At 49.3% G+C, this 12,346-nt stretch overlaps 2 protein-coding genes across 2 annotated transcripts in view; one reads left to right on the top strand and one right to left on the bottom strand.

Annotated features, from left to right (window-relative positions):
* Nucleotides 1-311: 311 nt before the first annotated feature.
* Nucleotides 312-10,295, bottom strand: PTGR3 (prostaglandin reductase 3). Its single transcript, XM_001090670.5, has 2 exons — nt 9,831-10,295; nt 312-3,330 (listed from the first exon to the last, which is right to left on the bottom strand). The coding sequence occupies exons 1-2, from the start codon at nt 10,052-10,054 to the stop codon at nt 2,406-2,408; spliced, it is 1,149 nt and encodes a 382-aa protein (XP_001090670.3). The 5' UTR covers nt 10,055-10,295; the 3' UTR covers nt 312-2,405.
* Nucleotides 10,296-11,858: 1,563 nt separating this feature from the next.
* Nucleotides 11,859-12,346, top strand: part of TSHZ1 (teashirt zinc finger homeobox 1) — a 79,868-nt gene continuing 79,380 nt past the window's right edge. The window contains exon 1 of the mRNA XM_002800976.4: nt 11,859-12,237. The gene's annotated coding sequence lies outside the window, so the exon portion shown is untranslated. The remainder of the gene's footprint in view (nt 12,238-12,346) is intronic.

Below are 12,346 nucleotides of genomic sequence, written 5' to 3'. Positions count from 1 at the left end.
TAAAAAAAAAGTTTAAACATATTTTTGGCATTATCTGAATGGGCGGAATCTTTCATGCTTGTTTTCTAAGAATAAGTGAAAACAGCATGCAGTGCACTTTCTTAGTTTGTGGAAAGAGAGAACATGAGGTTTTCAGATGATATTTTATTTCAATCCTGGGTGTTTGAATTTTATTTTTACATAGCTGAATTTAGTATATTCCCTCAAAACATAATAAATTTCTATTCTGTAGCTTAAGGGATCCATCAGTTAAAATGTTGGTCTTTCATCTTTATTACTCTCCCATTAAAATGAAAGAAACCGAGACTCACTTCAGTTTCGAAGAAGCAATTTAATTGGTAATGCCCTTAGTCCCCAAGTCTTTACAAAGGGAGAAAGTACATTATTGCTTAGATTTCACACATCTATCTGCATAAGAGGCAACTAAGCCTTTTGGACACCGACTATGTTAAATTTAATAATATTCTTTGATTAGATTATTTTATTACAACATTTTTCCATTACCAGTCATTTCCTGTGCACAGTTACATTCATAAAACCTGCTCCCCCCCTCCTTTGTTTGTTTGTGAATGTAAAAGCGAGGCAAAGTCTCTTTCCGTGTTGCTGTGGCTGTTAGGTCTGAAAGGGACGGATGAATAACTAAGCACCACACTGGACAGGCTTTCCTAGTCCTCTGCACCAGTAACCCTTTGCTATAATGAGGACACAAAGAGCCTCGCATCAGGCCGCTACCCTTCTTCATAACTCAAAAGCGTCACAGTGGCAATAGCCTCTAGTGCTATTTGTCTTTAGTGCAGTTGTGACACTTCGGCATGATCCATAATTTGGCAGCTATTTACCGTGACATTTCCCTTCAGTGCAGCCATAACATTCAGTGAAGCCATTATTTGGTTCCATTTACCATATAAATTGTATTGTTGTGCATGCATGCTAGCAGCTACATTAGGTACCTGAAAATGAGTAAATCTTGTAAAATACATACTAACAGCTATTCAGCAGTAGGATTTCCTTGTTCCTGAGATGGAAGGAAAGAAAAATTAAATACGGTCCCCAACTTTCCTAGAGCATCTTTAATTGCGTCCATATTGATTGAGCAGGTTAGATACACCTAAACCAAAGACTTTGAAAAATAATCTGGTGGGCTTCACCTTCAATTAGAAGGGCACCGTGGGGTTTCTGCGCAATGGTGACAGCGGCAGCAGTCTTCAGGGCACTAAAGGTTAAGCGGGAGGCCGATGAGCCACAGGGTGATTCAGAAGAGAGGGTGCAGGTTTTGCTGCTTTTCCCGTGTGGTCAGTGGGTGAATGTGGGACATCAGGCTGTAGTGCTAAGGAGCATCTCATTCCACCAGAACACGTGGAGAGGGAAACAGGAATGCAGAATGAGTGGCTGCTGTTCTGTTCCCAGAATCAGCTTCTAGTTTGAAAGCCTCTAAGGAAAAGCAAATGTATTCTTCCTTGAGATGACTGAGGTCCCTACAGGGCACAGGGCGATGGGACATGCCGTACCTCGGGCATCGCAGCACACTGTTATTAAGGCCTTGCGGTGTGCCTAGACAGCGTTTCCCTCCTGGGGCCCGTGTTTTGTGGCGAACCCTCACTGTGAATGGAGCGCATACTTTTCTCTTTCCTGTGCCTATATTAATTTTAAGTCCCCCTAATCTCTGTGGTTTCCCTTTCCAAAACCTACTTTCTGTCTATGTAAGTTTTCAACATTAATTTGCTGCTTCAGAGGAAAGAGAACATTTCCATTTCACATGTGCCTTACCAGGGTGATGGTAGATAAAAGCCATTACGTGCTACTTCTTCAAAACACATCTCTGTTCACAGAATCATTTTTCTAATAACAAAATCAAATTTGGGAGGAAATTCCCCCACATGTCCATTTAGATAGTTGGTTAGTGATTTATAGAAAAAAAAAGGAGCGTTTCCTGAGGATACAGATTCTGAAAATATATGGCTGGCTTTTGCTACACTTCTCACTCATGAACTGCTTATGAGCGTAAGACCAAATTCTCCCAAAGCAAGGATTCTTTGGGGAACCACTTTCAAAACTGATTTTAAAATCTGATCAAGCTGAAGACATACTGACTCGATCAGATCTGGCATCAGGAATGAATTTAGTTCCCTGGAACAACAAAATCTGGAACGAGACCATCCATGACTAAAGAATTGAATGTAAGCGTTTTCCCTCTTAGCCATGGAGGGAAGTTTTATTAGCACTTTTTTCCCCCCAAGGGAAGAGGAGGAGGAGGAGGAGGAGGAGACAGACCTATTCATTAACACCTTACTTTTGTTTTAAGAAATATTATATCCATTACCAACTAAAAATAAATTGATTTGAGTAATTCTGAGACATAAAGTGCCCATTTTCTTTCTCCCTTGATTTATGTCATTGTTCTGTTTTTACAGCTTACTGTTGACAGAGTGAGGTAATTCAACTACAATTTTTCCAGTGTTTTTTCCCATGTACATATAATTGACAGCACGGAATATGGACTCCAGGCCAGTAAACCTGCCCTCTGGAGACATATCTCCAAGGTCCACCTCACAAACCAGGTCTCCACTAGCACACATCTCAAGCAAGTGCCCCATGGCTGCTTGATACTTAGAAAGGTAATGGTTCAGGAAGAAGCCCTGCACGCTGGCAGATTTCTTGAGCAGTTTGGCTGGCAACGTTCCTGCTTTCACAGGCGAAAGGCCAGTAGGAGTTTGGTAGCCAGAGATGAACCCTATTACTATCAAGCGCCCTTTGGTAGCCAGGGCATCTACAGCCAAGTCAAACATGGCTCCCCCAACAGATTCATAGACCACATCGACGCCTTCAGGGTACTCCTGCTTAAGGACGGTACCTACGGGTTCAGTTTTATAGTTGATAGGACGATCACAGCCAACAGATTTCAGAAAAGCAGACTTTTCATCAGAAGAGCAGGTTCCAATTACATGGCACTTTGCCTTCTTTGAAAGCTGCACAGCAAACTGGCCCGTTCCCCCAGCTGCTGCTGTCACCAAAACTTTTTTCCCTTCCGACAGTTCTCCGAGCTCTTTCAGGCTGATGTATGCGGTGGTGCCACTTACCAGCAGGGTAAGATACTCGGGTTTCACTGAGGGCACTGGAGTTGCAATGTTGGCAGGCACAACTGTGTACTCAGCAAAAGAACCAGGTGCCATGTAAGCCACAGCTTGGCCAACTGTGTATCTGGCACTAGCAGAGAGGCCTAGGGCCACCACCTCCCCAATGCCTTCGAAACCTATGTCAAAGGGAGGCTTAACTGAGGGGTCATAGCGGCCTGCTGAATAGTTGATGTCAGATGCGTTAACACCAACAAATCTAAAAGAAAACAAACAAACAAATATATTACGATGGGTTTTTTGTTAGGCACTTACATTCTGCTTAGAGAAATTCCTCTAGTTCTGGCTACTGTGGAGGGGTTGCTAAGCTATACAATCTGATCGAATTTGAGAAAATTAGTCCTGCTGCCCAGATAAAAAAAAGAAATTACACAAGTATTAGTTCAACATGCTTTGTACTCAGTTTTTGGCATATTTTATCCTGTCATCAGTTTAGAAATAATTTCATATCATTTTAAATGGCAAGTTGTTTTTTTCACATGCCATTTATTTGTTTTCTTTCAAAAGTAGAAATAAGCAAAAAAAAAAAAAAAAAAAAGAAAACAAAAAAGAGTCAGGAAGTTCTCATTATATATAAACTTCATTGGAGCTGTGAGTTGGAAATTAATTGGCCTCTTAACAAAGATGTTAAAAACAACACTGGGATAAAATATATTCAAAGAAGTAGACTTGTATTGATTCTGGCAACAATTTAACACTTAAGATAATAATAGTAATGACAATGATATTATTAAAGATTGATGGAATGTACAAGGTCACTGGTTGCTACATGTTCCTGCAGGGGTTGTTTGAAGCACTGTTAGAGTGGCTGTCGCAAATTTTCTTTCTGATGTAACTACATCCAGTGTGAAAATACGCATTTTGATTAATTGAACGAAAATTGGGTAGAGCGATTTTTATGAAACATTCAACATTTCACAGTCCTTTTCAGATGAAAAGGAAAGCAAATCGTCACTATATTTTTCCTCAACAAGAAGCAGAGACATAACTTGATTAATACCAGATGATTATTTTCATTTTGGTATCCAGAGTCAATTTAATTGCGAGGCCAGTATTTTTCCCAGCCTTTTTCATCTCAGTATACCTCATAACAAAAATATCCTGATACATAGGAGGAAAAAAGCCATCTACTAAGAATGTCAGGAGGTGGCTTAGACACATAACGGAAGACCCTAAAAATGTCATTTCCACCTGTAATCGAATGAAAAGGTAATAGTAACTGGTGGCAGGAGGAAAGCTGTTAAGTAGGTCATTTTGAAGGAATTCACTTTTAACTTAATAAACCAAAACTGCCCTGTATGCGATACACTTTCACTGTGATATAGATAATACTCTGCGCTTATAAAGGCTCACTTATGATCATCCCCCGTGTATCTACAGGACAGAAAAGTCTCTGTATATTGCAGAAATAAGAACACGGGGAGCAACTGCTTTCTGTGATGTCAAGCTGCATTCAGACGCCAGCACACCACACAGCCTCAATAACACCCCACACAATTCCATACCCATAGAAGATACACAATCACAAGAAGAGGGGAAGATGAGTTTTGCTGGTTTCTCATTTGGCATTTAATATCAAGATGCCTATGTTCTATTTTTTTTTTCTTTTCCTACATTCTATTTTCAGAGAAGGGAAAATGAACCTGCCATCTTTCCTTTAAATTTACATAATTTTCAAGGCCTGGCGTTTTAAAAAGGGCCCACTTTCCGGGAGCTTGCTTCTGGACTTCACAGCAGCAGCCCAGGGCAGAGCCAACTGGAGCCGTCTCCGTGCCTCTGCCTTAGGCTGTAAAGCAAACTCCAGGAAAGGTGCCCATGGGGGTGGAAGTGGCGGCAGGGTTTGCTCTGGAGGTGGGGGGACAGGAGCCGACCCACTGCCAGTTGTGTTCTGTGCAATCCTTTGCCCATGATTAACCCTTCCCACGCCCTTCATCCCTCCCGCCTTGTCCCCCTGGTGTCTCCGCAGTCCCAAAGGCAGTGGCCGCTCCTCTGCAGGGAGACCTCGCCTTGGGCTCGGAGGGACTCCCGGGCGGCCAGACCCTCTGCGACGGCAGCCCTCGGAGTCCTCCCCACCTCGGAATGGGCACGCCCTGGGGGCTCTGCAGGAGGAAAATGCAACTCCCCCTCTCCCCGCCCCAGGCTGTGGTTTGCCACTTCCTGGGAAGAGGTGGAGAGATGCAGCAGGACGCACACCGGAGCAGCCTGGGGAGCGCGCACACGCGCTGGACCCGGTTAGCAGAGGCCAAGTTTGGGAGGGGGGAGTGGGGCTCTGCTGGGAGCTGGGGTGGCTGCAGCCAGCCAGCGGCTGCTTGAGTTTGCCAGGGGGCTTTGCTTGAAAAACCACACCAAACATCGTAGTTATTCGCAAGGGCAAGCGCTGGAGCGGTGGCAGCAGACGAGCGGGGCCCGTGTGCCCGTCCAGGCTCCGTCCGTCCAACTCCCTCTCCCTCAGAAGTGCCTGCCGCCGCAGTCCTCAGCTCCAGCCGTGCAGTCCTGCGGCCTCCCCACCGCCACCACGGAGGGGGGATCATTGACCCCAACTCCAGGGCGGGCCGGGACCGCGCAGGCCGGGCGCCGCGGTAGAGCGGAGGCTCCTCAGGCCTGCGACCATGACCTCGGCCTCTCCTGGCCGGGCAGCAGCCCCCGGCAGGCGCGCCCAGTCGGTGCCCTTCGTCCCAGCGCTGGCCGCGCAGCTCCGACTGGGTGGACAAGTTCTCTCCGAGTCCCGCACACGCGGCGCGCCGGAGCGCAGTGGCCGCCAGACAGGGCCCGCCGGCGGCTTGACCATGACCTTGGCCTCGCAGGCACCCCCATTTCTCACCCTCGCTCTCCCGCCCTGCCGTCTTCTAAACTGTCTGCGTCGTCGGTGAAGGAGGCTTAGGCTGGCTGACGGCAAGCGCCCGCGGTGGCTCGGTTGGCTCCTCGCACCGCGCTCTCTCCCTGGTCTCCCTGCCCCCGGTTCGCTGACCCCACCTCCACCGGGATCCCCTTTTTGACACGGCTTCGCACCCGCGGCTGTTGGGGACCCTCCACAGCCCGGGACCCGCCAGAGTCCTTACCTCTGCGTGAGCGTCCGCAGCTCGCGCCTTCTGCTCCACCAGAAACAAGTTCAAGCGCAGCCGGCGCAAAGCGAACGGGGGCTTGGGACGCGGAGCAGGGGCGGAAGGGCCAGGGAGCCACAGAAAGACAAGAAAGACACGCTGGGAAGGATGCGAGCATTTGGAGACCCTCCCTGTAACCCCCTTTAATTAAAAATATGTGCATGCAATGAGTGCAGGATTCCAGTAATCCGACGGGAGGACCCACTTGAGACTAAAATCCAGGAATCCCAGGAAAAAAGAATAGGACCGGCGCAGGCATTCTCCAAATCTATACCCTTCTAGAATCACCAGCTTATATGTACTAAAAAGTGCTAAACTCCCTCGTCTTGTTCACTGAGAAACAGAGCGATCCTGCGGAGGGGAGGGGAACGCTTTCCTCTGATCAAAAACCAAAGGCGAGGATTCAAGTCCAGAGTAAAAGCCTTCAATACTGGGAGACAAAACAAAGTCGCCCAAACCAGACCTGCCTTAAGAAAAAAAAAAAAAAGAAAGAAAAAAAAAAGAAAAGGAAAAGAAAGGAAAAAAAGAGAAATAAACGAAGAAGGAAAAGAAAGACAAGAAAAAAAAAGTGTGTGTGTGTGTAGGGGGGAATCTCAGCCTGGAGAGTCAGCACAAAATACTGTTCCCCTCCCGTAAGCAACAAACCGTTCATCAAAAACGCCTTCCCCATCCCCCACCTTCCCTTAGCCATTCCTACAAACTCTTTGCTCCATTATCTTACACTTGAGCAGAAAATCGTTAGAAATATTTGGAAACGAAATAATCTGTCACCTTCTTACGAAAAAAGCTAAAAATAGTGCGTAAACTGACTTAACCTGGGGGTGTCTCTTTTTCTTTTCTGAAGACTGAGCGTAGAGGGGGAGATGGGAAGTTGTTCTCGGATACACAAAACAGTAAGGTAAGAACTGGATAAAGGACCATCAATTATACATTCTATAGGGATTTTATACACCCCTTCTTACATCTTTTCTAAATAGTAAACTTTATTATCCTAAATCAATGTCTAGCTTACAAGCACATCCCTCCCTGTGAATGAAGAATTTGTATTTTCTGCTAAGATGCAATGAAATGTGCAAATCGTTCACTGAAATAAAAAAAAAAAGAGTACAATTAAAACCTCCAAACATCTTTCCAAACAAGTGAATTTAAGCTTACTCAATTCACTCTAGAGCGGATTTTATGATGATAAAAATGAGAAGCACTTGCATAAAATTTAAAGCAATTAACATTGCTTAGGGGAGATTTGGTCTAGGATTAAAATGAACTAACATGCAGTGAATTATTAAGCCTCTATTCTTAAAAAATTCGGTAAAATGTTACATCCACTGACACTGTTTGCAAGAATACAGGATCTTCCTACAAAGTGGTGGTGGCAGCAGATTTTCCAACAGAGTAGGGAAAGGGGGAGGCAAAGATTCCATCCCCTCCCAACTCAAAAGAAAACTGGCCCCATTCTTTTCCGTTAAGGATTCAAGGAAGAAACTAGAGGTCAGGTTGTTCATATGGAGATACTATTTACATTAAAGGGATTCTTGGCATGTGTGCAGGGAAAAAAGAAGCATGGATTTTACAGTTGAGCACACTGAGGAGCTCCAAACATGGGAGTCTGCACTCCCGCGCTCTGACTACAGAATTCAGGGATCCACCTGTCTCCCGCCCCGGGACCAACCCTGGTGATCCAGCGCAGGCAGTGCCTAGGCACCCTGGCTCTGCCTCTCTCCCCAGGGAAGAACTTGCCCTTTGGAGAAGGGGAAAGGGAGGGGTCCCAGGGTAGAAGTAAGCCTGAAGGAAGAGGAATCACAGGAGGAAAAAAACCCCACAGAGCTGATTAACACTTGCAGATAGAGAGGCCCAGGAGACCCAGCGCAGTCCGGCAGGAGCCCTCTCCACCTCTCCACCGAAGGCGGGTGGTCCCACCAGGCTGTGGCTTATAGTTCTCTAACGTCCCACCTTCCCCCTGCCCCTCCTCGCTCAGTCGCCTCCTCCCCATATCACACTATTTTCAAAAGGAATTTTATTCACAAACGTGTGTGTGTTTATACTAGTGTTTGCAGTCAAGAATATACTTTATCAGAGGGAGAAAAAGGGAAAAACCTTGTGTGGAACTTCTTGCCCGTCAAAGTTTGTTGGGAAATCTTTTCAGTCTGGTGTCATTTCAACTTCTAGCAAATCACTCGTGCGTTTTGTGTGCTCCCCGTGAAAACACACTCAAGCCCTTCTTTTTAGCTGGGCTGTGTGCACGCTCTCAACAGCACTGGCATTTCATCCCATAATGAATCAATCCTCTACTGTGTCCACAGCCAATGCAAACATTTTCAAGGATCCCTACACACTCCCCTTTAAGCCATTCCAGACCAGTCCCCCACCCCCGCCTCCACACAATCCCACCCATGGTTCAAATCATTCTTCGCAAAAGGTTTCCAAAAGTTTTATACCCTGATCAGCATTCTTCCATACTACAGTCATGTTAGGAAGGCTAATAGGAATCTCGAAAATGGACAGATTAAATGCTACACCAAGCTACTTAGGAAGGGTACATTTTGTCCTTCAGTCCGTGCATGGGACTTTGCGGTACTTTCTAGCACAGAATTTACAAAAAAGTTACAGTCAGAACTTACTCCTCCCCTTCGATATTATTATTCAACTTGAAACATGCAGCACTGTAACCATTTCGATGGGACTTTGCAGGCCTCTGCAGAGGGCAGAGAGGAGCGCCTTGCCAGCCAAGTCGGGCAGCCAGGGACCCACGGAGCAGAGACCCAAGCGGGCAAGGCTCCGATACAGAGTGAGGTCCGTTTCCTCCCTGTTGCTTCGCCAGTTACTAAAGATGAGTGAGGCGGAAACACACTACGGTGGGGAGCGTGGGGGGTGGAAGAGCCAGAAGGTCTCGCAACAACCCGGTGTCACCTGAATGTCTGCAAAACGTGCCAGCAAAGGCAGCCATGCCCCCACCTCGACCCTGGCCCAGCTGCCCAGGACACCCGCCACGCGGGGGTCGTTACACTCAGGGGACAGACAACAGTCACGCTGCACTGACAACACTCAGACAACACCGGCGAGGTGCACACCCACACACCCAACAACAGGCTCCGCCACTACCAGGCGGCTGCCAACCTGGAGGGAACAGGGAAAGCCAGCCGGGTCCCAGCCTCCTTCCTCCAAAGCACGTTTACCTAAACGTCGCAGTTTGCGTCCAGGCTGCTCCCGCTCCACCCTAAAGATTATGTCAACGCAGGAACTGTGGGTGCGCGCAGGCGGGCCGGCGGGGAGCCTCCCCTTCTGGGTCCCGTCGGTTTTATTTCGGGAGCGGGAGGGGGAGGAGGGAGGGCTGGAGGAGGGGAGGGGAATCCCAAATTAAAATAACCCTCAGTTATGAGGATGTTCAGTGGCATCGGATATTCACACCAGCAACAGTCACATCACATTCTCCTTCGCCAGATGGCGGCGGGTTCAACTTCCCGGGATCTCGCAAAGTCAGGCTGTGCGCCCGAGCGCGCGCCGGAGTGTGGGCACGCGGGCGGGCTGGGGACGGCTGGAGCGGCGCTGCGCGAGCCGGGGGCGAGGACAGGGTCGTGGGGCTGGAGGGCGCCGGGCTCACCGGTTCCGGACGAGGAGGTCTCCGTCCCCGGGGAGAGGCACCGGGCAGTCCCGGCTCAGGGTGACGGCCTCGCGGAAGTTGGGGCTCAGCCGGGTCACCACCAGCTTCTGCATGGCTCGGGGAATGGCGGAGCCCTGGAAGTCCAGGAAGTGGCGGGCGTAGGACATGTCCACGATGGCCCGGGTCCCGGAGGACGCCAGCCGCAGCATGGCCCGCGCCTCCATCCGCTCTCTGCGCCGACGCTGGCCGGGGTCGGGCCCCGCCCGGGCCGCTCGGCTCGCTGTGCTCTGCTCGGCTAGGGCGGGCGGGTCCGCCCCTCCTCCGGCCCGCGCCCTCCCCCTGGCTCCCCCCTCTTCCCCGCGTCGCCAGCTCCCGCTCCCGCTCCCCCCGCCTCCCCGGCGCCGGCGCAGCCCCCGCGAACCCGGGCGCACCACCCCGGGTGTCCCGGCCTGGGGACCGCTGTCGCCCCGGCCGCTGCTCCTTTAATCTTTTTGTTTTGGTTTGAATCTGCTCGGCGCAGACTGGCCAAGGATCCTCTCCGCCCTCCCCCTTCCTCCTGGCGCGGGAGAGGCACCGGATATCCCCACCCTCCTTGGGCTCTAAAAGCCGGATTTGACTCCTCTTGGGCAAGGGGCGGGGGGGGGGGGCGGCGGGCAAGGGGGGACGGGGAACTCGTGCGTCCCACGGTCGTCCGCGGCCCCGAGCCGGCGGCAACCCCGGGCGTCCCCGGAGCGGCGCGGCGGCCGGCGCAGGCGCCTCCCCTTCCCGTGCGAAGCGTTCACTTCCTTGCAAGGTGGTACGAATCAACCCCGAGCGCGGCCCGGGCGGCGGGGCACGACCGGGGGCCCCGGGCTGGGCGGGGAGCCCCTGCCGCCGCCGCCGCACGCGCACCCGCACCGACTGCGGGGCGGGGAAAAGTCCAGTGCCTCCCGCGCCCCAGGCTGGTGGCTTCCTGTCCCCGGAACGCCTTGCCCGTGCCTTCTGTCCACGGTCTGTCCCATGCAAGTTGCACGAACTAAGCCATTTTATTTATTTTGGCCTAGATTTCATGTTTTTCCATGAACGTTTTAAGTAGCTCTACAAGACTGTTACAGGTTTCCCACTGGAAGAGAACACACATATTGAAAACCAGAAGGCCAAACTCCCAGAGCAGAGACACATTTTAAAGTTCTAGGTGGGAATGCCGAGAGACCTAACTGAATTGGAGACGTTGCCCTGATGTGTGAGGACCTCATTTTCGAACACAGCTAGAAAGATCTGTCGTTCCATCGTGTCCGTTTTCTCCCTACTGGCGTGCATTGACCAAGTATCAATTCACTTTTCATAGAGAGGCCAAATTAAATATTTCCACACTTTTCTGTGATGAACTAAGTCCATCTTTAAATTTTATTTATATTGTAAATTTTAATTTTAAAAATCTATTACTTTTCGGTTACCCACTAATTACCAAAATATAAAAGCCACTCTGGGCTCCTCCCCAGCCAAAGCTAACCCCTAACCTGAGATTGCAAAAGCGACACAGGTATTTTTCCCCCCCAAATGTAGGACATGCTTCACCCAAGGGTAGTTTGGATGCACGTGGTTGAGTGTGTATGAATGTGCAAGTGTGTGTATGTGTATGTGTGTGTGTGTTGGGGGGGACTAACAGGTTTTAAAATCTGCAGGAACTAATGTCTACTTAACTTAGAACATATGGGTTTTACCCGGTATCAGCCAGTGGATTACAATAACAACACTGAATGTCTTCCTCCAATGTACAGTCTTTTATGTTATGCTGTATTAAGATTTCTTTTTTTTTTTTTGTCATATTGTTTAGCTCCGAAAAAAAGAAAACAAAGCAATTAAAAAGATTGACAGGTATGGTTTGTGAGAGACCTATTTGTAATTGTCAGGGTGACGTTGGCGAGAGGAGGAGGAGTAAAATCTGAAGCAGGAAAAGCAGCTCGATGTGTCTGTCTATCAGTTGAGACTGTCTGAAAGCTCTGCGATCCGAATGTGTGTTATATTTCACTGAAAAGAGGAGAGAGCGAGAGTGCATCTCCCTCTCTCCCAGGAGTTTGGGGGGGGGGGAACAGTCCACGCTCATCTCGCCCACCCAGTGAATGTCTGCTCTTCACCCCCTTTGCACACACTCTCCGGGTTGTTACTGCCTTTTTTTTTTTCTTGGAGGGGGGGTGCTTTTTGTGTATTTTTCAAATTTTTTTCTGTTGGAAGATCAAGACCGGCCAAAAATCCATGATCAAAATGTGTTTGCATTAGATTTCGCATTGGAAGAAGCGGCGATCCTGGCGGCCAAGCCCCCCGGGGGGAAGCGCGGGGCACCAAGTGGCGCTCCGGCGGGGTGACACTGTTTGATCTGTGACTGTTTGGAAGGTGGAGCGGCGCCTGACATCTCCCCCCGGCGCATGTATGTACGGGGGCTTCACTCCTCTGTCTTGTTTGCTTTCTTCCTCTTAGACTAAGTGCGGGGAGAAAAAGGACAGCCTGGATCGGCCTCGCTGGCGCACAATGAGAAA

Source organism: Macaca mulatta, chromosome 18 (genome assembly GCF_049350105.2).
Source record: "Macaca mulatta isolate MMU2019108-1 chromosome 18, T2T-MMU8v2.0, whole genome shotgun sequence".
NCBI lineage: Eukaryota > Metazoa > Chordata > Mammalia > Primates > Cercopithecidae > Macaca > Macaca mulatta.
This window is presented reverse-complemented; position numbering and strand designations above follow the sequence as displayed.

What these genes read in the sequence shown, in the direction of transcription:
- PTGR3 (XM_001090670.5), bottom strand. Translation starts at nt 10,054, where the DNA reads ATGGAGGCGCGGGCCATGCTGCGGCTGGCGTCCTCCGGGACCCGGGCC. An exon ending in GACCTCCTCGTCCGGAACCG is followed by an intron (nt 3,331 to 9,830) that starts GTGAGCCCGGCG and finishes GTTTTCTTTTAG; the next exon opens with ATTTGTTGGTGTTAACGCAT.